The 26,040-nt window shown below is 48.4% G+C and overlaps 7 protein-coding genes across 9 annotated transcripts; 5 read left to right on the forward strand and 2 right to left on the reverse strand.

The window, feature by feature from the left end:
• The first annotated feature begins 7,439 nt into the window (after positions 1-7,439).
• On the forward strand, positions 7,440-11,210 carry LOC128726368 (tubulin beta chain-like). 2 transcript variants are annotated; one of them, XM_053820173.1, is made up of 7 exons: positions 7,440-7,554; positions 7,702-7,902; positions 8,813-9,047; positions 9,126-9,355; positions 9,574-9,741; positions 10,215-10,479; positions 10,545-11,210. In XM_053820173.1, the coding sequence occupies exons 2-7, from the start codon at positions 7,846-7,848 to the stop codon at positions 10,931-10,933; spliced, it is 1,344 nt and encodes a 447-aa protein (XP_053676148.1). In that variant the 5' UTR covers positions 7,440-7,554; positions 7,702-7,845; the 3' UTR covers positions 10,934-11,210. The 2 variants fall into 2 exon arrangements, with proteins under 2 accessions (XP_053676148.1, XP_053676149.1); XM_053820174.1 differs by lacking the exon at positions 7,440-7,554 and having other exon boundaries at positions 7,677-7,902.
• Positions 11,211-11,870: 660 nt separating this feature from the next.
• Positions 11,871-14,644, forward strand: LOC128726367 (GTP-binding protein 2). The gene is made up of 3 exons (XM_053820172.1): positions 11,871-12,091; positions 12,581-14,124; positions 14,208-14,644. The coding sequence occupies exons 2-3, from the start codon at positions 12,586-12,588 to the stop codon at positions 14,490-14,492; spliced, it is 1,824 nt and encodes a 607-aa protein (XP_053676147.1). The 5' UTR covers positions 11,871-12,091; positions 12,581-12,585; the 3' UTR covers positions 14,493-14,644.
• A 176-nt stretch (positions 14,645-14,820) lies between these two features.
• LOC128726370 (evolutionarily conserved signaling intermediate in Toll pathway, mitochondrial) lies at positions 14,821-16,076 on the reverse strand. Its single transcript, XM_053820175.1, has 2 exons — positions 15,203-16,076; positions 14,821-15,127 (listed from the first exon to the last, which is right to left on the reverse strand). The coding sequence occupies exons 1-2, from the start codon at positions 16,074-16,076 to the stop codon at positions 14,829-14,831; spliced, it is 1,173 nt and encodes a 390-aa protein (XP_053676150.1). The 3' UTR covers positions 14,821-14,828.
• Positions 16,077-16,297: 221 nt separating this feature from the next.
• LOC128724437 (RNA-binding region-containing protein 3) lies at positions 16,298-17,512 on the forward strand. The gene has a single exon (XM_053818163.1). The coding sequence runs from the start codon at positions 16,298-16,300 to the stop codon at positions 17,510-17,512; it is 1,215 nt and encodes a 404-aa protein (XP_053674138.1).
• Positions 17,513-18,261: 749 nt separating this feature from the next.
• LOC128724438 (S-phase kinase-associated protein 2) lies at positions 18,262-19,732 on the forward strand. The gene is made up of 4 exons (XM_053818164.1): positions 18,262-18,451; positions 18,524-19,150; positions 19,226-19,385; positions 19,448-19,732. The coding sequence occupies exons 1-4, from the start codon at positions 18,262-18,264 to the stop codon at positions 19,632-19,634; spliced, it is 1,164 nt and encodes a 387-aa protein (XP_053674139.1). The 3' UTR covers positions 19,635-19,732.
• A 156-nt stretch (positions 19,733-19,888) lies between these two features.
• Positions 19,889-21,214, reverse strand: LOC128723623 (dnaJ homolog subfamily C member 8). Of its 2 annotated transcripts, XM_053817382.1 has the most exons (4): positions 21,143-21,214; positions 20,753-21,073; positions 20,369-20,667; positions 19,889-20,323 (listed from the first exon to the last, which is right to left on the reverse strand). In XM_053817382.1, the coding sequence occupies exons 1-4, from the start codon at positions 21,194-21,196 to the stop codon at positions 20,257-20,259; spliced, it is 741 nt and encodes a 246-aa protein (XP_053673357.1). In that variant the 5' UTR covers positions 21,197-21,214; the 3' UTR covers positions 19,889-20,256. The 2 variants fall into 2 exon arrangements, with proteins under 2 accessions (XP_053673357.1, XP_053673356.1); XM_053817381.1 differs by having other exon boundaries at positions 19,889-20,667.
• Positions 21,215-21,869: 655 nt separating this feature from the next.
• LOC128725560 (protein cereblon) lies at positions 21,870-24,252 on the forward strand. Its single transcript, XM_053819313.1, has 5 exons — positions 21,870-22,229; positions 22,309-22,640; positions 22,714-23,077; positions 23,161-23,379; positions 23,436-24,252. The coding sequence occupies exons 1-5, from the start codon at positions 21,870-21,872 to the stop codon at positions 23,670-23,672; spliced, it is 1,512 nt and encodes a 503-aa protein (XP_053675288.1). The 3' UTR covers positions 23,673-24,252.
• The last annotated feature ends 1,788 nt before the right edge of the window (positions 24,253-26,040 follow it).

A 26,040-nucleotide genomic window follows, 5' to 3' on the forward strand; every position in this document is an offset into this window, starting at 1 on the left:
ACTACTTTCCTGGCATTTGTCACTAGCGTTTTTCTTTTCACTCTCACCGTGCGTGTCCTTTTAGGACTCCAAACACTAGCCCTTCTTGAGACACTCTCTAGCACACTCTGCGTGACATTTCATGCCCGAAACCGACTCGCAGGATCAAAGTTGGCTGCGGATTCGCAATTCACCACCAGCGAAATGTGCGTGCGCGTTCCCGTGTGTATGTGTGTGTGTGTGTGCGTATGGTGTATACACATGTATCGAGCACGCGCGCGCGCGCGCACACGAGCATGTGTGCGTGTGTGTTGCCGGAGGGTTGAGGGTGGCTGAGAGCAGTGGAAAATTTATGTTTTTCCCTTTGTGCCGTTCGGTCGGTTCGTTTCTTATTTTTTTTTGTTTGCTCCATTGGGTTAAAATCCCGTTCCGAAAAGAAAAATGGAAGCTGTGGCTGGGCCAAAAAGGACCCAAACGCAACACCGAAAAACAAAAAATTTGTGGCACGCAAACCACGAAACTAAAAAAGACCACCGTATGTAGCAAGCAGCTTGCAAAGATGATGGCGTTTGCCAGCCAGGGAAACGTACAGGAACTATACCATGATAGCCAAAAGCACAACGGGGGGTCCTAACTAAATCGTACTAACCGTAAGGCGGACACAGCTCTAACTGACGGGCTCGTGCCAGGATCAGGCAGACAAAAGGCACGAGCGCGTGTCCACCGTTCGGGTTGGCCTGTGTGCTTCGTGGCCTCACCGCGTTCGTCCTTTTTGTCCACCCACCCGCTCGCAAACGGTGTCCTTCCGCCCAAAAACGGTCTCTCTCTCTCTCTCTCACACACTCTTGTTCGCTTTGTAGACTGGCTGGGAAATGGGTATCCTTTTCGCGCCGCATCGTCTGGGGAAAAGTTGCGGTTCACCTCCGGGCCACCGAACTGGAATCCTTGCGATCCTGCTTGCTTGCGTGCGGACGGCGCATGCTCCGGCGCTCGGCCCCTGCTTGAAGGATACACACGCGCGCGAGTCCTTTCTGCGTGCTGGCCGTTCTTCCGCACACACGCCACCCTGTGGGTGGTCGCGAGAGGTGGCACGTGTGAGAGGGCGCATTTCATTCAACACGGCGTGCTAGTGTGCGTGCGCCGTGTGTCGATGGGTGGGTGACGGGGTTGGCGAAGCGAAAGGACATTTGCTGCGCGCCGGTGTGTGCGTGCGCGCGCGTGAGTCTGTTATTGATTGTGTCTGCTGTGTGCGGTATGAAGAGCCGACCGGTTTTTCTTTTCTTTTTTGCCTTTCTCTTGCTCCTCCAACAACAACAACAACGACAACAAAAAACCAGTGGAGCAAGTGTGTTTTCCCTCCCGGCGGCAGGGACGACGACGAGAGGGGTAGAATGGGCAGGGAAGAAGGGACAACGACGCGAAACGGATGAAATTCCAGCAGGCTCTCGGGGCTAAACCAGAACCACCAGCAGCACACCAACGCCAAAAGAAAAAAGGCACACATACAAATGTCGACTAAAACATCGTGCTCGCGGCGGGTGTTGTGTGCCTTTTTTTTTGTTTCCTGTCGTAGTCGTCGTTGTTGTTGTTGCTGTTGTTCTTCATCTCTCCCCCATCCCCGGTGTTGTTGCGGGAGGACAAAGAACAAAGCACGGGGCAGCAACCCCCCACCCCCGTGTGTGTGTGTGCGTTTGTTCATGCCACCGCTCACGGCCACCTTACCTATGTATAAATGGGCCCCCTGTTCTGTTCGTGCCCGGTTGGTAGTCATATTTTTTGCTTCATGTTGATGTTGTTGCTGTTGGTTGTTCCATTCTCGTTTCGTTCTCGTCCGTTGCTCAATTTTCATACCTGTTTTTTTTTTGCTGCTTCTTCTTCTTCTTCTATTCCGCCCGAACGTCCTAACCAGGATACGCGCGCGCGTGTGCTCCTCTTTTGCGCGCAGCCTTTGCTTAGGTGCTTTTTACCGGGTTTGGAATAGAAGCGAATAGCGAGGCGAAATAATAATACAAAAAAAAACACCACACAAAAAAAAACAGAAATGCGCCTCTCGCGGGTACGCTGCGCTGCGTTTTGTTTGAAAATTTATAAATTATTCCAAAACCACCCCCCAGCCGTATCGTCAACCATTTCCGGCTCTCGGCGCATCCCCATTCCCGGATGGTTGGGGTTTATTTTCCTTCTTCTTTTTCTTCTTCTTTTTTTGTGGCCCTCCCCCCGCTCGAAATAAAAGAAATAAGCACCACGCGTGCATGCGAGATATAACCAGGATGCGCCCTGCATCGAACTGCACGATCACTCGCAAACGGTCCAGCGTCCCGGTTTTTTTTTTTTTGCCGATTGTTTGTAGTAAGTTTGCCGAGCTTCGGTTTCTTTTCGATTTGCTGTCCAAACAGGGCCCCGTGGCGGAGTGAAATAATCCCACCAGCCCATATTCTAATGCCAGGACGAATTTCAGGACGCCCAATTCCTCACGCCAGGATCGCCCCGAGCGGCTTGTGCTTCTGTTGCTGTCTGTTGCTCCAGTGGGTGGTGAAGAGGATATATATATATACATGTGGAAGGGTGTGGGGGAAGGCTCCCCTTTCCAACCTCCCTCTCCTGTCATCACATTCGCATGTCGGTAGAGCCCGCATGTATGCGTACGTTTGGTATGTGTGTGTGTGTGTGTTTATATGTTTTCGTTTAATTTGATCTGTAGCCAACCGTACGTGTGGCGCGGCAACAGTGAGTGCCCAAAAACATCCCCATCAACAGTGCCAACAACAGAGCAACAGCAGTACGGACGAACAAAAAGGACACGCTTGCTGCAAACCCTCGCCATTCTGCACTCCACTCCACCGGTTATCGTGGTGTTGGTGTGACCGCATCGTTTGCCAGCGAGCCCAGTGGCGGCGGGGTTTTGCAGGCTCGGGAACACGAACCCCTTGGTCCGGAGAAGTTCGCAATGATGGTGTGGCCTAATTCTGCTGCCGGAATGCAGCACCAACCAGCAGCAGCCGTAGTGGCAGTGTTTGGCAGTGGCCGAAGTAGGAAAGAAGAGTCCGAAGATAAAAAGAGAAGCCGACAAGCGAGAGGTGACGCAGTTTTCGGCACTTTACTCTGACGCCGCCGGCACAGGGCGTTTTAAAGTGGCCATGGGTGTGAGTTAGCGAAAGGAGTCGTACACGAGAGTGCCTTGCGGTTCCTGGGGGTCCTTTGGGGGGAGGGCGGCCCAAAAAAAGACACCCTGCTTCTGGGTGCAGAAACGTGTGAGGGAAAAACCCAGGCGCACCGTGGAATCGGTTCGGGTGGGCTGTAAAAACAAAAAATTATCTATGCGAGGAATCCTTCTCGGAGGATGGGCGGGGGTGGTCCTCGTTTTGCCTCACACCCGATGGTCGGAAGGATTGTGCACGCGAACCAAACCCCTGGGACATGAGAGAAAAACGAAGACCAAAAAACAAAAAAAACGGGGCCAAGCGTCATTATAAAACATCCGAGCGGGCGATTTGAATTAAATTAATGTTTTCATGTACTGCAGCGCCCTGCTGCGTCGTCGTCGTCGTCGTCGTAGTCGTCCTTCGGCGCCTGGAGCTGTCTTGTGCTAAGCTAGGTTGGGGCTTTTTGGCCCAACCCATCGTCGAAAGCCAGGCGGGCCACATCTTGCCCGGCCAGGCATAATCGTCCGTGACTGGCTGGGATTGGGAGAACGATGGAGGTAATGCCGGCTGGTTGGGGGAGGACAAAGGAGACAGAGAGAGAGAGAGGAAGGCAATGAATTTATTATTTATATTTTAATTTCCAGCTAGGGCGTATCTATTTCGCAGTGATACTCTATTGGCTTTTAAAGTCCTGGCGCCTTGGCGCTTCTCGGCTCAGTGCTGCGAGTAAAGCGCACGCGAGCCTGGTTCGGGTTCGCTTTTCCTTTCTCTTTTCATCGTTCTCCCCCATCCTCTTTAGCTTTCTCTCTCCCCCCACCCCCCTCCCCCACCCAGGGACGGGGTGTGTTGCGCCGAGTTTTCCTTTGAATATGTTTGGCTGTTGTTTGATTTTCCCGAAACACCGTTCGGTTTGCTTGCGGAGCAATTTGCTCTAATATATAATTAAAAGCAAGCTTCTAGAAGCCACCCACCCACCACACCGCCCTTAGGCTTTCTTCTTCTCCACCCTCCCCCCCCCCCCTCCCCCTCCTCCGCCCTCGCTCCACCATCATTTTGTTGAAGCATATTTGTGCCGAATTGCGTTCGCTACCGTCGCCTCTTCAGCGGAAAATGATTCGCTCTGCAAACACTCACTAATGTAATAGATATCACATATACACCGCCACCACACCTTCTCCCCCACCCACTTACTTTGTGCGTGTGTGCTTAAGCAACAAGTAAACCACCCACAACCGCGTCCTTCTCCATGCCCTCGTACCCACCCGCCCCATCTTTCGTCAGCCAAACATCCCGCTTTGCGCAGTGGCTTTTCTTTGGCGTCCACCCACGTGGGCCGTGGGTGGGAAAACTGCTACTTTTCGTGTTCGCTTCGGCCCTCGACTCCTTTCCACCTGCTTCCCGCACCCCCTTCGCTAAAAAGCCCTTCTTGGGTGCTCCGTTTGCACGCTAGAACGTGGTAGAAAGGCTCCTTTCCAGCACTAAAAACCAGGGCTGGGGTGGTTCAAAATATCTGAAAACCCTCACCCACTCTCCCACCGTAGGGAGTACGGGGTACGGTTGAGATTTCTGATCCTTCCTCCCACTCTCCTCGCCGACCCCTCGATGTCATCCTTTCAACTACTTTCACCGTGCCGAGGCTGAGCCGCGGCAAAATTCTCTTCTCGCCCGTAGCCGACAAAATAACGACGGCTTTTCGACGGTTGAGTTATTCGAAATTGCTTGCGTATGAACGCCACGCACGCCACGTGTGCGCATGTGCCCGTGCCCGAGTTTCTTTGTTTAGAAGACGCACGCGGGCTTGTGGCTGCATTAAAGGTGCGAGCCCCCCCGAAAAGGGCTCCCTTTTTTTTCGGGCTCCGTGCCTTTGTGTTGTGCCAATAGCAAAAAAAAAAACAAAAGAGAAAAGAGCCTTCCTCAGCGTCCTTGCGCGCGCGAACACAAGCGCCCTGTTGTGGGCTGTTGGTTTTATTTCCATTTTTTTTCTCTCTCTCCTCGTTGTTGCTTGTTTTCGGGGGGTGCTGTTGCTGTTTTGTTTTTACACCACGGGGGGGGAGGGCCGGGTTTCGCCCAGTACAGCTGGATCGGTAAACAGTGGTTCGTTTTTCGATACAAACGCCAGCGAAATAGGCACGAATGGGGCACGCGACTCGCCAGGGACCTCATGGTAGCGAGCCCATGGAGGCGCATGGTCGCTCGTAGAAAGCAAGGCACGTTGGCTTGCAAGTGGAAATATTTTGCCGACAAGTTTTTCGGGGAAATCGGTTGAAATGTTTTTCGCGCGTACCGGTAGCCGCCGCGGTTCGGTACACATAAATTCATTAATTTCTTGCCCCGGTCTTCGCAAACGCCCCGGAATGGCATCCCAGAATACGCGGTCGAGGCCGATGTTTTGTGTAATTTTTGGGGTGGAAATGCCCATTAATTGCGCTCGCTCATTGAACATTAGTGCGAATATTAAGCCTTGTCAAAATTCCAATCTAAACACGGTGCTTGAGTGCGCGAGATATGAGCAGAATAGCTATCCCCCGACGCGTTTGTAAGACGTTGCTTTAATGCATTCTTGAAGCTTGGTTTTCATCGTTCACGCCCCAGCGTGTTGGGTTGTTGTGATTTAAAACTTTGCGATAAAGTATCCCATTTCATCTTTGCTGCGTAAAAAGCTAGGATACGGTTTTATCCTCGCTAAAAAAAAGGGTACATAAATAATATACCTTCCCTACGTTGGCCCACTCGCGCAAGCAGACCGATTTCTTTTGCACTTTGAGTGTGCAGTGTTTTTTTTTGCGCCGTTGTTGGCCCAACTGAAGATTCTTCGAGTGTTTACGCTGCGCAATATTTATCTTTTTATCCTTTGATTTGTTTCTACGCAAAAAAAAAACGCTCCCAGCAACTTGATCCATTCCCACACGCAGGGCTCCTCGCGTTAAAAGGTGGGTTTCGTTTTGGGGCGAAGAGTTGTTGCTATATTCTACACCGTCCCCGATGCTGTCGCTGGGACTTTTCGTTTGGTACTTAATGGACCTGGGCTGATAATGCAGCCATGGGAGTCTCATTTTCCCTCAAACGAGACGTCCCTTTTTGTGTGATCCACTCACGTACTTGAGCTGGAAATCGTTAAAACATAATGAGTTATAGTATATACATTTATAGTATTTACAAACCCATGTTGGACAATCATAGAAGAATTCCTGTTTATTACAGCACATTTGCAAATTTCCTCAAGAACTTGCAGCAACATCTTCGCTGCACAGTTTTCCCAACACTGTACAGGTGAAAGCGAGAGAAAATACGACGAAAAAGAAATTATTCTTGCAATCGACCAACTTGCATGCTTCGTTTGTGTTGTACACGTTTCTTGCACACAACATCGTTGCGTTCTGCAATGGGCTTAACATGAGATTGGCCGTTTTTTGATTATTATACATTAGATGGAAGGCATTTACCTTCCGTTATGCTTCCTAGCCATTTTAATATATAAAAAATAAAATTTATATAACATCTATACTATCGCAAGATAAAAGTAGAATGTTGATGTTATGTGATTAAATATCGTTACTATCAGATTTGATGTTATTTTCTACCTTGTAATAAGGTTTTTTCGTAACATGTTTTGCTGTTTTAAATGTTCGAAATGTGTCCTGCACAAACTGTGCAGTTATGTTTACTAAAGACTTAATTGTTTATCGTGCCTGATGTTGAAAGCCAGTCATGCGTGGATTCATAATTAAATCATTTTGATTTAGACGTTTATTCAATTCTCATTCCATATTACATTTTTCATTTTCCAATCTAAACCGAAAAAAATAGCTAAACGCATTTGCAACAATTCCTCTTTAAAAATGACTGCTCCTCCTCGCAACCCATAAATTTTCCACTCGCTCAGCGTGTTGCATACAACCAGGCGTCAAACCAGCACCGAAAGCGCATCGCGGAAAAGCTAGAAAAATCCTCCACTGGCGCCATCTCCATCTCGCTCATCTCACCTACCACACACACACACACACAGGGTCGTCTATCTCTCGCTCCACACACGCACGTGCCCCATAGTGCGCTCCACATCCACCCTGCGCAGTGATAATGGAGCACGTGCATACGCAATCGAAAATAGCATTATCATCGCATCGCACCCGCCACAGCCTTTCCACGCCCATGTGTGAGTGCAGGGGGGTTGGGGGTGATGATGGGAGGCACCCAATCAACGACCGGTCTCGGTGTGAGTGGCAAACCTCCGACCGCAAACACACGTTTATGAGCCGCGCACAACGCAAACCGTTCGCGTTGCGTTGCGTGAGCTCACACTCGCGTTCTATTCAGTGCCGAACCGCGGAACAGAGTGCACAAACTGACCGAAAGCAGGTGTCGTTGGCTTTCCCACCCGCTGGTTCCGTTGTTCACCGGCTTGCTGACGGTGCTCTAAATTCCTGTGCTCGGTGTGCGTCCATTTGTTGGCCATAGTTTTGTGTGTTTCCTTCACTTGATACGCTTTTCACTTTCTCTCTCTCTCTCTCTCTCTCTCTCTCTCTCTCGCTCGCTCTCTCTGTTCGTTCTCTTTGGTCAAACCCCTGCGCCCGGCAAGCAGTGTCGCGTAGAGCAGTGCACGTTTCGGTTCGAAATTGGATTAACTCTCGTCGTGTTAAGCGAGACAAAAAAAAACGTCCCCCATCGTCAGCGTGTTGGGTCGAAGGGCCATTGCCGCCAGTTCGTCGTACGCACCACCGTCGTCATGAGGGAAATTGTACATCTTCAGGCCGGCCAGTGTGGCAATCAGATCGGGTCCAAGGTACGTACACCCTACTCGCCCCCGGTGCAAGATCGCCCCCAAGCCCATCGCGAGCGTGTTTGCGTCAGTGTGTTTATCGGACGAGATGTGCGCGCTTACATAACCGAACGGTGATATCTTATCAATGAATCATGTTTTCGGAGGTGTCCGTCAGTCGGCAAGTGACAACTCCATCACCCGGTGGCGCAGGGTTTGGGCCTTGCGTGGCCATGCCATCGATCGACGTGGCATTAAAACGGGGCGTAAAAGCCCTCCACGTCGGTAAAATGACTGCAAAAGAAAAAAAAGAAAAGCAACGACAGCGGCGCACAAACGTGCTTCCGTTCTAGACTCATCGGTTACCCGGTATTTATAGAAAAAAACCCCGTGTGGCGGGTGCGGCCAGACGAAAAAGCAAGCGACAAAACCTAACCGGTGAAAATAAGGCAACAGGCTCAATTTTGGGGCCAACTGCGCTGTGGATGTAATGGATTCTTTGCTACCTTTAATTCGTTCGTTGCTTCAATTGCGGCCACGGGACTGCCATTTGAATGAGCGAAGCTTAAGTACGTCATTAATGCTGCACGCGCCGTTCTCTCCATTGTACAGTGTTGCACGGACAAACCGCAACCGTGCTTTTATCATACGTTTATCCGCTCTCGAACTTTAACTCATGCGATAAGATCGGTTTTTTTTTCGTGAGGGCAGAAAGTCGATTATCGCTCGATGTGGACTTCGTTGATGAATGGAAGGCATTTCACCTTCAGAAAGGCGTCGACTCAATCAGCAAACCGAGGAGCAAACCGATCAGGCGTTAAATAATCCTACCGGTTAAACCGACGATTGGCGCCACCTTTCTGCTGATAACGCAGCTCGCATATGCGCACTGTTTGATTCGCTTACTGACGGCTCGCAACTCCACCCGTTTCAGTTCTGGGAGATCATTTCCGACGAGCATGGCATTGATCCGACCGGGCACTACCATGGGGACACGGATCTACAGCTCGAGCGCATCGACGTGTACTACACCGAGGTGAACGGGAACAAGTACGTGCCACGTGCGGTGCTGGTCGACCTCGAACCAGGCACGATGGACTCCGTCCGGCAGTCACCCTACGGAGCGCTGTTCCGGCCAGACAACTTCGTCTACGCTCAATCAGGCGCCGGTAAGTGAACGGGCCAGCCGGGGTCCGGGTGTCCGGGTGTCGGGTATCGTCACCGTCACCTTCCGTATCCGATTGCAGGCAACAACTGGGCCAAGGGCCACTACACCGAGGGTGCCGAGCTGGTTGACAACGTGCTGGATGTGATCCGCAAGGAGACGGAAGCGTGCGACTGTCTGCAGGGTTTCCAGCTAGCGCATTCGCTCGGTGGTGGCACCGGTTCCGGTATGGGCACGTTGCTGATCTCGAAGATTCGCGAGGAGTACCCGGATCGTATCATGAACACCTTCTCCGTTGTCCCATCACCCAAGGTATGAGTGGTTTTTCTCTGGGGACACTGTGCGGGACTCGGACTAAGGGTTTCCGGAATGGCATGAAGCGTTTGCTGCCGGAAGTTACCGGATCGCAGCAATGTGAATGGTGGAGATCGTAGCAAAAACACAAGCGTTCTGATTTTTTGCTTCTCTGTTGGGTTGGCTTGCGGGCCTGCTCGTTTATTCTTCTCCGATGGAACTACCCGGTAATATAGGTGTCCGACACCGTTGTAGAGCCGTACAATGCAACGCTCTCCATCCACCAGTTGGTCGAAAACACGGACGACACGTTCTGTATCGACAACGAAGCTTTGTACGATATCTGTTTCCGAACGCTTAAGCTTACCTCTCCCACCTACGGGGATCTCAATCACTTGGTGTCCGTAAGTACCGCGCTTTTTTTCACACCGTTTCTTCCCTTCCCTTCTCTCTCTCTCTCTCTGTTTCCGCCCGTGCCCGTCACGCACTTCCGGTGGGGGCAGGTGTCGGATGTAGTACTGGAGCCATACAACGCTACCTTATCGATGCACCAGCTCATCGAAGCGTCCGATCAGACCAACTGTATAGATAACGAAGCGCTGTATGACATCTGCTTTAGAACGCTTAGGATCTTCAATCCTACCTATCCCGATTTGAACCATTTAATCTCTGTAAGTAACACAACCAAAACGGTAAGCTGAGGAATCCTGGCCCGTGTTGGGCTGTTGCGCCTCTCATTCTCTCTAACTCAACTCCCGGTGTCAACACTTTTCCTTCATCCTTTTCCTGTCGTTCTGCGTGTGTGTGTGTGTGGGTGTTTGTGAGTGATCTCCTCGTCCTTGTGTGCGTTGTTAAACGTTTCATCTCCACGCGGTAGGTGACGATGTCAGGTGTGACGACTTGCCTGCGATTCCCGGGACAGCTAAATGCGGATCTACGTAAGCTTGCCGTCAACATGGTGCCTTTCCCGAGATTGCACTTCTTCATGCCAGGATTTGCGCCCTTGACGGCCAAGGGTTCGCAGCAGTACCGTGCACTGACGGTGCCGGAACTGACCGCGCAGCTGTTCGATGCCAAGAACATGATGACAGCTTGTGATCCTCGCCACGGACGATACCTGACGTGTGCCGCCATTTTCCGTGGTACGTAGACTGCTGCGATCGCGATCGCGAAGGTGTTGGTAACGCTTGTTCCCCGACTTTTTCAGGTACGATGTCGATGAAGGAAGTCGACCAGCAGATGCTGAACATTCAGAGCAAGTACAGCAGCTACTTCGTCGAGTGGATCCCGAACAACGTGAAGGTGGCCGTGTGTGATATCGCACCACGAGGGTTGAAGATGTCGGCCACGTTCATCGGCAACACGACGGCCATACAGGAGATCTTCAAGCGCATCTCGGAGCAGTTTACGGCCATGTTCCGGCGCAAGGCGTTCCTGCACTGGTACACCGGCGAGGGCATGGACGAGATGGAGTTTACCGAGGCGGAGTCGAACATGAACGATCTCATCTCGGAGTACCAGCAGTATCAGGACGCCGCCGTCGAGGACTACGACGAGATGGAGGAAATTCCGGAGGAGGAGCAGCAGCAGGAGTAGCTTATGTTTGTGATTGTTTGAGTTTTGTTTTGTTCGTGTTTTGTTTTGCTTTTAGTTTTTACATTCAAGCGAAAGACAGCTACTAGCGGACCATGGGTAGTAATTGGCATACAGATCGACAAGCGGGGGCAAGGCGCGATCACCATATAGCAAATTTAAACGCAAATCGCCATTTTTTATCTCTCTTTGTGCGGGAGAGCGTATAAAAGATATCTTGCGTGTAAAATTCCAATAAATTAGATAATATTTTATTTTATTGCCAAATAAAACGGATTTTACTAAAGACGGCTCCACGATAGGCATCCACAGGCTGACACATCCAGAACAAACAGATTTGCTAAGCTTTGGATTTGTTAAGATAAGATTGCCTTTACCTGACATTGGGCGCGTCGCGCGGATGTTTGACGCAACTGAGGAAAGATATGGGAAGAAGATTTGCAGTGTGATTAAGCGCTGTTTAGTCACATTTGATTAGCTGCACTTATATTTAACTGAGCCAAATTTAAAGCCAATGTACGTTTGCAAAACCGCCTTAAACCTTTTTTATTTTTAGCGTTTTATTGCCAACGTTCGCGTATGAACTAATTAACATTACATACATGATACAATTTAAGGCTTTCTGTAGTTGAGAGAGCTCAATTAAGCTACAAAACATCGTAAAAATAATAATGTCTTTCCCTGTGTAACGGATCGTTTTTCCTAAAGGTGTTCATCTACACATGGCTGGTGTTCATTCATGGGCCATCATACGCGTTCAACCCTTCCACGAGTTCATTCCCATTCATTATACCGAATGTACGCGTATCTCATCTACATGCACATGTACACCCGGTAACATTTACTGGTCGGCAAATGTCAAGGGGCTGCAAGGGAAATGTCAAAACCGAGATCCGACCGCGGTGGTCGCGAACACAATATCGTATACGTGTGTGGGGTAACAAACAAAATTGGATCGCTGATCCGAACGGCCGTGGTGCAGCATTTTCGGGCCATTTTTCTCCAAGCGGGTTGCAATCGTCCCCGCGACCGTCTGAAGAAAAGTGAGCCGCGAGTGCCGCCGAATTAAAAGTGCATTGACTCGACGCGGGACGGACCGTGGCTTTGTTGATGTGTTAATTTCGCTCGTCTGTTTATCAACAAAGAAAATTTTCTATTTTGGTACGTTCTGCTTCTTCTTTGCGTAGCCTCTACCGAACGCTCGCGCTGCTGTTGTGAAATAACACCAGCGAAAACTCAGGCCCTCGGGGCTGGCTTAGAAGCTGTGAAAAATACTCGACAGGGTGGGGGCAGAGTATGCGTTAAAAGTGAATGCGCTGGCGTTTGTTGATAAATAGTTATGATGAAATCGATTTCGCTGATGATGCAAAAAAAACTACTGACTGCCAGTGAACAGTCAGTGAACGCTTAGCCCTGCAAACGGGCCCTACGAACGTTGGGCTCCGTTTTTTCCTTTGTTGAAGGTCGCGCGAGGTGTTTTATCGCGGTAGAAGAAAAAAAAGAATAGTTTTATTTTTGCTCCTTTCTCCCGTGTGTCCCGTGGCTCTCGGTACTCATGCACTCGATTCTCTTCCACTCTCTTTTGGGTTTTTTTTACCTTGGAACGTACCCGTCTGGACCTGTTTTCGACCTGGGACCTGGAACCAACAGCTCCGATGGACTCATTTTTCGACCTTTTCGACCCAACACCCTCCTCGGGCTCGAACAGCGACACGGACCTCCGCAATGGGAACGACGACGATAGCAGCGAGCACATCGACACCAGCTTCGACGATCCCGTAAATCAGCTGTTACAACGACGCGCCGATAGCAGCAACGAGCTGGTGCTGAAGGGCATCGATTTTAACCGCGGCTTCCTGCCACCAGAACCGCAGCTGGGCAACATCGAGTACAAACTGAAGCTAATCAACCCCTCGAAGCAACGGTTCGAGCATCTCGTCACGCAGATGAAATGGCGGTTGCGCGAAGGAAACGGCGAGGCCATCTACGAAATCGGTGTGTCCGACTCGGGACACCTGCACGGGTTGAACGATGCCGACATGACGGTTTCACTGCAAACGCTCAACCAAATGGCACGAAAGCTGGACGCTTCCACCAGCGTGTTGAGGCGGAAAAGCTTAGCCGATCACCGGAGCGTGGTTGAGGTCCTTGTGCGCAAAATTCCCGACGACCAGCACAACATAGAGGTGCGAGTGGCCGTACTCGGAGGAGCCGACGCCGGAAAATCCACGCTACTGGGCGTGTTGACACAGGGTGAGTTCGATAACGGGCGTGGATTGGCGCGGTTGAACATGTTCCGGCACATGCACGAAATTCAAACGGGCCGCACGTCCTGCATATCGCACGAAACGCTCGGTTTCGACGCACAGGGCAGCGTGATTAACTACAAGTACACCGAAATGATGACGGCGGAGGAAATTAGCGACCGCTCGACGAAGCTGGTCACATTCATGGATCTGGCCGGGCATCGGCGCTACCTGAAAACCACCGTACAAGCCCTGTCCGGGTACTGTCCGCATCACGCACTCATCGTAATAGCGGCCGGTCACATCAGCAACATGACACGGGAACATCTGGCGATCATTCACGCGCTCGACATCTCGTTCTCGATCATCGTCACCAAGATTGATCTCGCCCCGCCCGAACCGATTCTGTTCGAGCTGAAGAACCTGCTCACCTCGATCGGGTACCGGAAGGTACCGTACTTAATCAGCAACGAGGACGATGTGTTGAACGCGAACGCACACCAAACCGTCGAGCAGATCGTGCCGATCTTCTGCGTATCGAATGTGACCGGTGCCGGGCTGAACCTGCTCATCCAGTATCTGTACGTGCTGTCCCCGGGCATCAGCAACGCGGAGAAGGAACGGCTCGAGCAGCAACCGATCGAGTTCCAGATTGATGAAATTTTTCGCGTCGCGGAGGTTGGCACCGTGGCCGGTGGGTTGCTCTGCAAAGGCGTTCTCACGGAGAACAGCCAGGTAAGGGTGGGTCCACTGCAGGACGGTTCGTTCTTCTCCGTGACCGTGCAGACGATCCACCGGAACAAGGCACCTTGCCGGGTGGTACGGGCTGGCCAGAGCGCTTCGCTTTCGTTTAACACGATCGACCCGATGCCAGCGCTGCGTAGCGGTATGGTGATACTGCCGGACTACGAGAGCAATGAAGTGGCGTGTGGGTGCCTTTTCTTTCAGGTACGACTGGGACTGGGATGGACTAACAACTTGATGTGCAAAACTAATGGATGTGTGTGTACTCATTTATCCACCCGATTCAGGCACAAGTGTCCGTGCTGTTCCACGCCACGCGCATCTTTAAGGGATTTCAAACTACCGTACACATCGGTAGCATCCGTCAGACGGCCATTATCGAGGGTATCATGGGCGCCGGGGATACCGGCATCGGTACAAATCAGTCCGCTTCGGTGCTGTTCCGGTTCGTGCGGCATCCGGAGTACGTGCGTCCGGGCATGAGGATACTGTTTCGCGAAGGCACCAGCAAGGGTATCGGCAAGGTGACACAGGTGTTTCCGCTGAAGAAACCACTCAGTTCCACCGGCTAGGCTCGGCCAGCATCCTGACTACACCGACGCACGAAGCTGGCCCTCGTCTATGCTTATATAAAGTGCTTATACGTATATATATACTTGTAAAAATTGACAAATGAATTACTTGAACATAGCGTGACGATTGAATTGGGAATAAAATTTCTGTGATTTTAACAAAACGTACGGCCAGACCATCCCTCAGCACGCGTAAACGCATCAGCAAAACGCATTTGTCACGTACATCGGAATGACGACGAGTATTATGTCATCGCATCTGCACAAAAAAGCAGTCGTCCAACGCGTCAACGTGATTCTGAATTGTTCTATTTATAACGTCGCGCCTAGTGTTAGTTAATGCTGAACACTGCTTGCGTCTTTTTCAAGCACCGCCACTTCGGTCGGGGGAGAAGTAAACTTAAACAACACAGCAAGCGTGGCAAGGACTGCATTGCCGTTTTCCTTCTCTAGCAGGCGGATCCAGGACAGCAGCGAATCTTTGGAGGACGTTCCGGTGCAGCAGATGGCGTATATGACACCATCGTCTTGTTCGTGAACTGACCGACATTTGGTGCTTAGTGCCGATCCCGAGCGCTGATGTTTTCGGAAGCGAATGTCCAGCCCAATGTACGGATTATGCAGATTGCTCACATCTAAGGAAACAAAGGGATAAACAGGAAATTAGCTGTGTTATCGGACTGAAGTGACGGACTTGCAAGTTTGCGTACCATCCGGATCATTTGTTTCTTCTGCTTGTGGCAACGGTTTCGGGGCGCTCTTGAGAACGTAGTAGTTGATGCTTCGGTTTCGCAGCCATATCACAAATGGTCCCTCTATATAGACGGGTTCCTTCTTCTCGTGTGCTTCTAAAAGTTCCGATTGTTCCGCACTCTGCCCACTAACGACCCACGTGTGATCGAGAGCATTCTCTACCGTTTTTGTATCGAACACGTCGATTTTGCTACGTAGGTCAATCGAACACATTCGTTCCACTGCCAACCGGGCTAGCTCTAGGGCGTCGTTTGGCACCGGATTCGGCAATAGCCAGGGGGAAAGGTTTTTAAACTTGGGCATCCAGTACATCATGCGCCAGAACTTGCGCACCGGATGTCCTTTCCGGCCGAACACGTTGATCAGCATCGCTTCCATCTCATAGTCGGGCATAACTCCGTTATCTTCCATCTGCTCCAGGAGATCAATGATGCATTGCTGCTGCCGTGGGTAGTGCATGAACTCGGCCTGGAATATGTTTGTTGGTATGAACTTGCCTTTCGGCATCACGTCGATCAGAGCCTTGTAAACGGCGATGTCCTTGTGCACGCCAAACTCTTCCATGTGGCGCAGGGCGGCATAAATAAACTCAACATGGTTTCGTCGATGGACGCTGCGCTTTTCGAATACTTTCACCATATCAATGTACGTTTGTTTGTCCTTTTTGGCCGCCGATTCGAAGAGGTTCGTACGGACAACTAAGCTTCTCTTATCGGCTGGTTTTTCGGTTTCCTCCTTCGATTCTGAGCTGCATTGCCGCAGGGAGGTGCTGAGTCCTGTCGATAGTCGGAGGATGGCCATCCCATGCCTTAGATGTCGTGTAAGCAGCATCGTTGGCGTAATGTTTTCGAATAATTCTACACCCTACAATCGACGCAAATTTGCGGTAAAGATTTTGGTGTCATAACATACTGCTGTCAAAAGCATGGTATGGAATTTCAAATGCACGCATGTGACAATCAGCTGTGCAGCGGCATTGTTGTTTGTTTACTAGCGGTTTCGCGTGAATAACAGTTTTTTTGCGCCACAGCAACAGTAACAACTGCAAAAGCATGTCGTCAATTAGTTTACGAATCTTCAACTTCCCACCAATGTTCGCTAGCGTTGATATACGAGAGTTTTTACATCTGTTTGGTTTGGATACGCTGGGATTCATCAGGAGGAGAAATACTACCGGTGCGATAGTGACCGTAAATAGTGAATCCGAAGCGCGTTTAGTAATCGCTCGGTTGCATCAGTTGCTCATAAAAACTCACAGACTAAAGGTAGAATATTCAGATAAAAAAGATACTAACGAGGATATTAAATCCTACGAGTCTAGTGAGAACGCGGAAACAACCAAGAGAAAAGCCTTGGATGCCATTGAGGACAGACTCTTTCCGTTGGAATACGAAGGCTTTCCGCCAGCACATTTATCGTATCGGTATCCAAAGTCATCGCCGGAAATATTACAAAACATATCACGAGAGCTTGCATCCAATCATGTGTTCTACTATCAAACGTTACATTTAATGAACAAAATGAATCTCAAACCCCCATTCGAATGTCGAACGGAAACTAGCGCTGTTTTAGATTCCGCCAGCTGTCAGGATACGGTGCCATCCTATGCCAGTGTCTCGGAAGAAGAATCAGAACTTGAGTCGGATACGGAACAAGCGGAAAAGAAAAAACTTAAAACCCAATACCACCGGCCAGCTCCAACTATGAAGGTGTTAAATTACAACCCAGAAACGTTAGAGCCCCAATCAGCTACAAAGTTGCTGAAAAAAACCAAACTAGAGATACAACTCTCAGGGGAGTTCCTAAAAGCACCCCATCCACCCATCACAGAAGACGATGCTGTCGTTTCCGTTACACCAATAGCTGCAGAATCAAGTGAAAATGTTTCGCTAACTGTAGACGACATTTTGAGAAACCGAATTCCCGATGAACAGCGTAGCACATTGAGCGTTTTTCAAAACTACAACACCGGAGATCCAACGAGCAAATTGTACATTAAAAACCTCGCCAAACAAGTCACGGAACAGGATCTGGTGGAGATATTTAGCATATTCTTCGCGAAAACATTACTCAAGGAGATCGACGTGAGGCTGATGAAAACGGGCCGAATGAAAGGGCAGGCATTCGTTACGTTTCAAGCAGCAGATGATGAAAACCCGTCTATGAACAACAAGCTAAAATCGTGTATTGCACGTGCGTTGTCTGTTACGAATGGGTACATTTTAAAAGACAAACCTATGGTAGTATCCTATGCAAAGGGTATTTAAAAGATTGCAAATAGTGTCATGTGTTCATAAATATAGCTCCAAAACCAAAACTTTGTCATATAAATATAAGATCGAATGTACAAATTTGTTTGATACAAATTCATAAGTTAGTTTGTATCTCATGAATTTATCCACACATGACGAAAAGTGTAATTGTGCAGTATTCTAAATTGCTTTCCATTAACCAAATATCACATCTAAAATTATAGATTCTACATATTTGTTAATCAAATTTCAAATTTTATCTCATTCAATTTACGAAGGATTTTTTTGGCATTGCAACGATGTAGATCTACATACACGAAAACAATTGCTTACGACCAAGTGCCAGCTTGAAAGTTTAGTAAGAAATATGAAGCCACGTATTTTTTTCCTTACTGTAATCTTTCTGTACTGGCTTTACTGATAAATTCTCGTTTTTGGCTGGTGCAACCGTACTCATTTCAGGGTTTACCCTTATATACATCTCTAACATATCTCTGTTATAACTATCTTGGTCTTTCCATTGCTGACTTTGATTGTAGGTAAAACCAGATGTCATAAAACGGCGCACAACGTTGTAAACAATGGTTCTTTTTCGCATTGCACCTAGAATATGAAATTTTGGTAGTTTAATGCAACAAATTTCTTCGTCGAGTGTTTGATGTTGCTTTAGCACTTTTTACTGTGTACAACTGTACTGTTGTCGGCGAATAAGTATTTAAGTTTCTAACCTAATTGGTGTTTGGCATTACAAATTAGCGCGTAAAATGGATCCACCTTCCAACAAATCAAGGCTGCCATTCGCAAATGTTAGCAATAATGTTAACCATTCTTCGCAAAGATCTCTAAACGTCGATGTTCCGGAAGAGTTGCATAGAAATTCTTACTCCGTTTGCAACGATGATTCATTTTTTATGTTTCGAAAAACCTATCGCAAACCATTTTTCGTTGGCACAGGTAGGTAGCATGGCACTAGCCAGATACGATTCATAGATGACAAAGTTGCTCTAATCTTTTCCCGCCTTACAGATCCCTTCGCCATGCTGTCGGACGAGGTTTTACTACAGATATTCAAATGGCTACCGAAGAAAACGCTACTTACATGCGGTGAGGTGAACCATCGATTCAATCGGGTAACGAAAGATGAAACCCTTTGGTATCGACTGGACCTAAGCAACCGGCGGATTAAAGTGAGCGGATTGTCCGAAGTGCTCAGTCGCAATGCGGTCGTACTGCGGATGGCGCAAACATCCGTCTTGGATCCGCCAGTCTACATCTGCCCAGACATTCCGCAACAGGTGAAGTTGCAGTATTTAGATCTCAGTATGTGCCAAATCAGCAAGTCTTTGCTGCGGGCCCTCCTGGCAGCTTGTCGTGGTCTGTTAAAGCTCAGCTTAGAGAACGTACCGCTAGATGGAGCAATCTGTGAAGAGATTGCAGAAAACCGGAACCTAGATACTCTTAACCTCACCATGTGCCTCGGCATCGACGCTACGGGCATGCGGACGATTGCTAAAAGCCTAACAAAATTGCACAGTCTAAACGTGGCTTGGACTTATCTAAGCCAACAGGCAGTTAAAGAGTTGTTTGCTAACATCTCTCCACACATATTGCATCTGAATATTGCTGGATGTCGAACAACGTTGAGTGACGATGGTAATCACATTGAAACACGTGCTAAACAAGCCGACAGTAAGCTCATCTCATCCCTACTGACTTTTATTTCCGTAGCGTTAGCAAGCTTAATGAAACGATGTCCAAGAATGCTCTCACTTGATCTCTCCGACTGTTCGCTACTATCATCCGAAGCGATACAGATACTTTGCAAGTCACGTAAACTGGAGTATTTATCGCTTTCTCGGTGTTACAACATTAATATTACGTCCTACCTGTAAGTAGAGGCTCTTCGTTTTCGTTCATTGTACGGTTTGGTTACGTATGGTTTATTTTCAGGCTCCTCGCTCAGCTAAAGACGCTCAGGTACTTGGATCTGTTTGGCTTACTGTCTGTAAATGCCATCGACACGCTGAAGAAATCATTGGGAGATGTCGGAATCAACAAGTACTATCACAGTTCCGTCGCACGACCCACGGTCGGCTCCAAACGGACGTCCATTTGGGGGATAAGAACGCGAGAGTAGCTTGCGTAGTGAATCTAAAAACAAAGAACACATTGTATTTGTATTTATATGACCGAAAACTAAAAAAATGCTCAATGAATGTATGGTTAAATACACAACTATGGCCGTATATTACGGTTATATTTTGAAGCGTTGATGTTCTGTGCTTTCTTGGAATGAATGTAAATGGTATTTCGTACATAATTTTACGATTTTCGAAAAAAAACGCATTAGAGAAGAATGTTCACGAAAAATGATCGTTTTATTTTGTCACAAAAGCTAGATGCTTCAAGCGCATTTCATCGCATTACTCTTCCGGGACCAGGGTGCCTGTATAAGGTTGGGAATACAAAACCGTTGATGGAATATGCTCGATATCTATGCTCAAACTGAAAAAATTGTTTCACACACACCTTCTAGAACAAAAGAAGAAAACAATTTACATCATAACTGCAGAAAGGCTGACGAAAACGTTCGCCAGTTCGCTCTCATTTAGCTTAAAAGAGATCCTCAGGCATCGGAAGGATTCTAGTGGGAGAAGTGTGGTGATGAGTTGGTACGGGAGGCTGCACTAAAACTAAAGTCCACCGCCATTAACGCTGGCTTCGGGTGCGGATGTGCAAAGGACACTGCTCGCCGTGCTCTATCGTGTTTCCGGTTTGATTTTCGGTGGGTTAAACGAGGTGTACTTGGCTTTTTTCGATTTTTTGCTCTTAACTGTCGCTGCCGCAGCCGCAGACGAGGACGACGCAGACGAAGAAGACGATCCGGCCTGAAAGGTGTGCCAGCTGTTGACGCGGCTCTGCCTCGATTCTTCGAAGTTCTTCTGCCACTCCTTTTGCAGATCGCGCTGTTCCTCCTCCTCGATTTCCGCTTCACGTTTACGCTTGCGTTCCTCCATATCGCGCACCTCCAGCTGCTGCCGTCGGCGTTCTATGTCCGCGAACAGCTTCATCACCATCACGTAGATGGCATGTTTGTACTTCGACGGGTCGTCCTCTGGCACGCCGTCGTGTTTACCTTCTTTTTTGAGCTTTTTCTTCTTTTCAGCGATCTGCAAACACACACAGCACACGGACACGATTTGAATTGCATGATCGAATGTCACATCCCTCCCTCTCCTCCTCATCCCCCCTTACCATCATGTCCGTGCGATCCTTCGCCTCCTCGTACACTTCCAGACACTTCTTGCGGGTCGGTTCATTCTCGAGTGTCTTGTACGCTTTGCTGATGATTTCGAATGCCTGCTGAGCGCGCTCCTTGCTGTCCGGATTTTTGTCCGGGTGCACCAGTATCGAGAGACTGCGATACTTTTTCTTGATCTGCTCCAGCGGCGTGTCGCAGTCGAGCTGTAGCACCTCGAACGGGTTCAGATTAAAATAGGTCGCTCCCGGGCGTAGTAACCGATCGATCTGCTGTTTGGACGTCAGCACTGAGTCGCGCTTTTCTATCTCTTTCACCTGCGGGACACAAGAGTGGGTCGAGTTTTAGCATCACGGAAAACGCGCGTTTCCGCGCGCATCGCTTACCTCTGTATAAAATTCATTAAACGTCTGCTCCTCCTGTCCACTGCCTTGGGCCATCTTCCGCGCGGAGTTTATCACAAGTGACACGAGTTGGCTTCGGTGTTTGAAACAACACAACGCGCGACCCACTCGTTCGTTTTCTTCCGAGAGCAGATTTTTGTTTATCCCGTTGTATGTTTTGACTGCGCTAGCTTGATGTGGTGCTGTGTGTTGTTTTGGCATGTTATGTATAGCATTTTTCAACAGAACTCTCCTTCTGTGACATGCTACATAGTTAGCCCCCTGTTTGACGTAGCTCGGGAAAGGAATTCGCAAATTAAAAGCCCTAAAACTATGCTAATAACTAGGGGAGAATTTGAAGCAGATTATATTTGCGCGTATAAAACGTCTCTTTGATTTCACGAACGTTTAGTTAGTTTAATATTTAAACCCCATTCAAACAGCCACCAAAGTGCAGCAAAGAACTGAATTGGGTAGTTTAAATGCGCTCGTTGCAATGGAGCAGGACTGTGAACGAACAGCTGTCATGCCATTGTCGATTGTGTATTTTTATTGGTGCAACAATTACAACAGTAATAACATTTAGCAGAAGAGTATTTTGTCCCAGAGGAAAAAACGCATCAGAAACCCGACCGTGTCCTTTCGAAGGAGGAGCGTGCAGTATACAATCGCGTGTAGTTTGTGCCGAGATTTTGCAACCATCCCGAGTGTGTGGCCTGGATGAGAAAGGATGGAAAATAATCCATCCAACTCGCAGCAAAGTGCTCCAACAGCGAGTGGCAGCAATGAGCGCGACATTGCCAGCAGAAGAAATCGGCTAATGCGCATAACGCAGCGTACAATCGACACGGACGATAGCAGCCGGAGCAGTAGTAGCAGCAGCTTCAGCGAAATGGAGGATAACAACAACGAGATCGATGATCGAGGCGAGCTGCAGAACGACATGCTGGCAGTCGGTGGTTTGTCCCCTGAGCTGGCCCCCCAGGATCTTCCGGAGGATGAAGCAGCGCGGTTGTTCGAGGACTACATTCGCGAGCGGGAATCAGCTGCCACAGAGATCTACAACATAGAACTTCCTACCGAACATGCGGTAAGTCTTTCAAAAAAAAAAAAAATAAGTTCAAATTAATAGATGCACTAATTGTGGACTCTCTTCACCATTCCTACAGTACCTCGGCAAAATGGAAAGAGTGGAAGGGGTTGACTATCTGGAACCTGGCAAAGTGTACCGCCTGCCAATATACAGTCACCACTCGATAGTGTACCCGGGCGAAATAGTGCCACTCATGTTGAACGACTCGAATCTGTACAACGGCGGAACAAACGACTCCTCGGATGGGCTGAAGTTTGGGCTTGTGTTTCTAAATCAGTACCGCGGAAGCGAACGCGTGTACGGCGTCACATGCCAAGTTTACGAACGTGGTGCGGACGGACTGTCGGCCCTACTAAAAACGGTTGCCCAGCAACGTTTCTACGTCGTACGCCAATCACAGGAACGAAGGTATGAAGCGCGTTCGTATTGCGTTACTTTTAATGACTCGCGACCCTAACCCGTTTTGCTGGCTTATCCGTAGGGCTGACGTGCAGATTCTTCCCGAAATCGTACTACCCGATCCGCTGATCACCAGCTGCTCGAATGCCATGGTACGATACGCGCACAGCAGCCGCAAGGACCGGTTGTCACACTTTAAGCGCATGGTTTCACAATCCACGGTTTGGCCACCGTTCGTGTACGATCAGTACGACACGAAGAAGGTGATGGTGAAGGTGGAACGGTTCCTATCGGCTCTCAAAATTACCAGCGTCCAAACCGACAAGGTTAAGCTGTCGTTCTGGCTGGCACGAAACATCCCGCTCTCGGAGGAATACCGCAAGATGATCTTTTGCACCGATTCCGTACTGCGCCGGATGCTGATCATCAACAAAGCCCTCGATCGTGTAAGAACGTATGAATGGAGGGCCCCAAATGGACCCTGTTTTTTATTCATCTTTTATCTTTAAAATCTCTTCCCTCCTCCCAGATGTGGTACTTCATTTGCAAGCGGTGCGAAAGCGAAATCGCCAATTATAACGACATGTTCGCGATGTCGAAGCAGGGCATCCAAACGAGCTACTGCAACCCGGCGGGATACGTGCACGATACGCTCACCGTACACAAGACGAAGGAAAACTCGACCCTCCCGGTTGAGCGTCCGTCCACCAACTTCAGCTGGTTTCCGGGATACGCCTGGCAAATCATTGTAAGTAAGCGGTTTTGGCGCTCGATGCATATGATGAAACGCTTTCCTCCCCGCAGGTCTGTGCCAACTGTCGGCAACCGCTTGGCTGGAAGTTTGTCGCGGAGAAGAAGAACGTGCTGCCGAAGAGCTTCTACGGGTTGTCCGGAACGAACATTACGGTCAAATCGCACGGTGATCTGAAGACTGATGAAGATTTCGATTTAATCGAACGGGTGACGGCCGAAGCAGATGAGCAGCTGAACTACGAGGAGCTGTCCGAGTTTGACTCCAGTACTGATGAGGAGCTGTATTAAGCTTACACTGGCGTGCGTGTGCGCTGGGTTAGGTTTATTTTGTATTTTAATTTGTATCTAATGCATCCGGGGCTGGGAGAAAACAGACTCGGGAAGAGATGCCCGCATATGAGATTCCGTTTTCCGATGCCGTGTTGGCCATCCATGGCTCTCAACCATGTGCGTCGTTGGTTTGTTTCGCGTGCTAAATTAAGCCAAAACACGGATGCGGTTCAGCTTCAGTTTATTTCTCGTTATCATTGCACAGTTGCAACCTTGCTAAGCGGGTTTGCATATTGGAGAGAACGAATTCTGTAAATTCGGCGTGTCTCGTGTTACTCATAAAACCCCCAACGGATCGGAGTTTTTTAAAAGGAAAACTGAGAAGGGAAAAACTGTAAACTGTAGCGCTACGTGACAGACCCGCCAATGATGATGTTCGTGTACTTATCTACATCAAAAGTTACATCAACGTTGTATTTACGAGTTTTAGCAACACTTGTTGTTCTTTATTTTTTCCTCTCTCTCCTTCTAGCATTGTTATTCAAAGCTTTACTTAAACCTTTTCAATGGCAACAGCGTTTAGAAACACGCGGTACTCAGCGCTGACATTGATTTTTCAAGCCTCTCCAACTGTAAATGGAACATCGATGTTTATTTTATTTCTGTTTTTTTTATTTTCTTTGTTATCTTCGGTCTAATCAAACTGTGAATCTTTTACAACTGCCTTTTGTGACGATTTTGTAAATGTTTGGCTTAGAACGGAACAAATAAATTATACCGTACACATAATACTGCAAAGCGTTTTTATTTCCGATCTTACGGTAGAAATGATTTCCCACTGTGTTTGAAAGAATTTTTTGCGGCGACAAAACTCCATATTCCATATCCTGTGCGCATTTCGGACGCGTTCTATTTTGCTCGTTTTTTTGTTACAAAAAGCGATCCGATGAAGCGCCGACGAAATCGCCAAAATCAGCCCCACCGAATGGTTGCGATACCAGGAGAACATGCATCCAAGCAGGCGATCATTACTTTCCGAACACCAGTATCTGTCTCGCTTTCGCATCGCAAACCGATTGGCGTCCGATCGCGCTCGGCTCCATTACGTCATGGGTGAGATGGGGTTACGTTTTGTTGTGTACGCGCGAACAGCCGCCTGCTAGAGTTCCTGCGACCCTGTTACTTTTCGCCACTGGCTCACATGGCTACTGATGAGAGAAAATTTCCAATTTCGCTACATTCCATCATAACTTTTGAGATTGTGTTTCAGATGCTTGTGAGTTTTGGCAGAGTGATCCACTGAAGAAAGGATTACATTACCGTTCTTTCGTAGCGCACACAGCCCCACACGTGATGGTAGAATTTCGTTCTCCGTTTCGGCATGGAAAAGTGCACACACACACACACGCAGTGTTGGCTTAGTGCGTTTTATATTTCGTTTTATTTCCAGTTTTGTTTATTTACATAACAAAGTAAGACAGTTGGGGGTTTTCATTTCCCTTCTTACTTATTTCTAGCATATAATTTTCGTTTACCACATTCCAAAGCCTTACAAGAACAACCAAAGAACTAATACGAAACTAATAATGAAAAGGAAATATATAAAAGAAAAACAAAGCCACCGGCGAAGGGCGACTGTGGGTGGGGGATGGGGCACCCAGAGAGGACTCATCCACCCGTAGGGCGATGCCATTTTGGTTCGCGTTATACCAAGTTTGCTACCGTCCGCGTTCCGCCCGGTTTACCATCCCTACTATGCTCCTACACAAAAAGGACCCCAAAAAAAAAGGAGTCCTACTTTTCCCTAAATTCGCGCACGTTACGCGCGCGCACACACGCTAGTGAAACCTGCTCTAGCACACGTACACGCACGCACACTTACACACACGCAACAGGGCTGGCTTTACAATGCACCGTCGTTGTCGTGGCTCGGCGGAGCTTAAACACACCTTTTTTTTGTTTGTTTGTTTTGTGTTTTTTTTTTACAATCGCCCTTCCGCTCTCTAAGTTGAGTTTTAATTAGTAAAGCTTTACTAAAGCTAGATCTCCACCGGTTTAGCTATCTGTAAGTAGTGCGCAGCAGCTATTTCATTTTCGTTTTGTCTGTTTGCTTTGTTGCAACAATCTGCTTTTAGTATAATTATTATATTACACATTCCGCTCAACCGCTCTCTCGCGTTCCCCTAGTGCTACGTTTCTCCAAAGTTTCTTCCCTCCATTCCTGCCTTAAATATCTCTTACGACGGTACAGAAAGCTATGTGTTGTATGGTGTTAACGCTACATATCCATGTATGTATAAGTATGTACAAGAGGTTTGGGGCTTAAACGCTAAGCGATGATATATCGATAAAAATGTAACCCAAAACAAAAAAAACTATGCATCAC

This window comes from Anopheles nili, chromosome 3 (assembly GCF_943737925.1).
Source record: "Anopheles nili chromosome 3, idAnoNiliSN_F5_01, whole genome shotgun sequence".
NCBI lineage: Eukaryota > Metazoa > Arthropoda > Insecta > Diptera > Culicidae > Anopheles > Anopheles nili.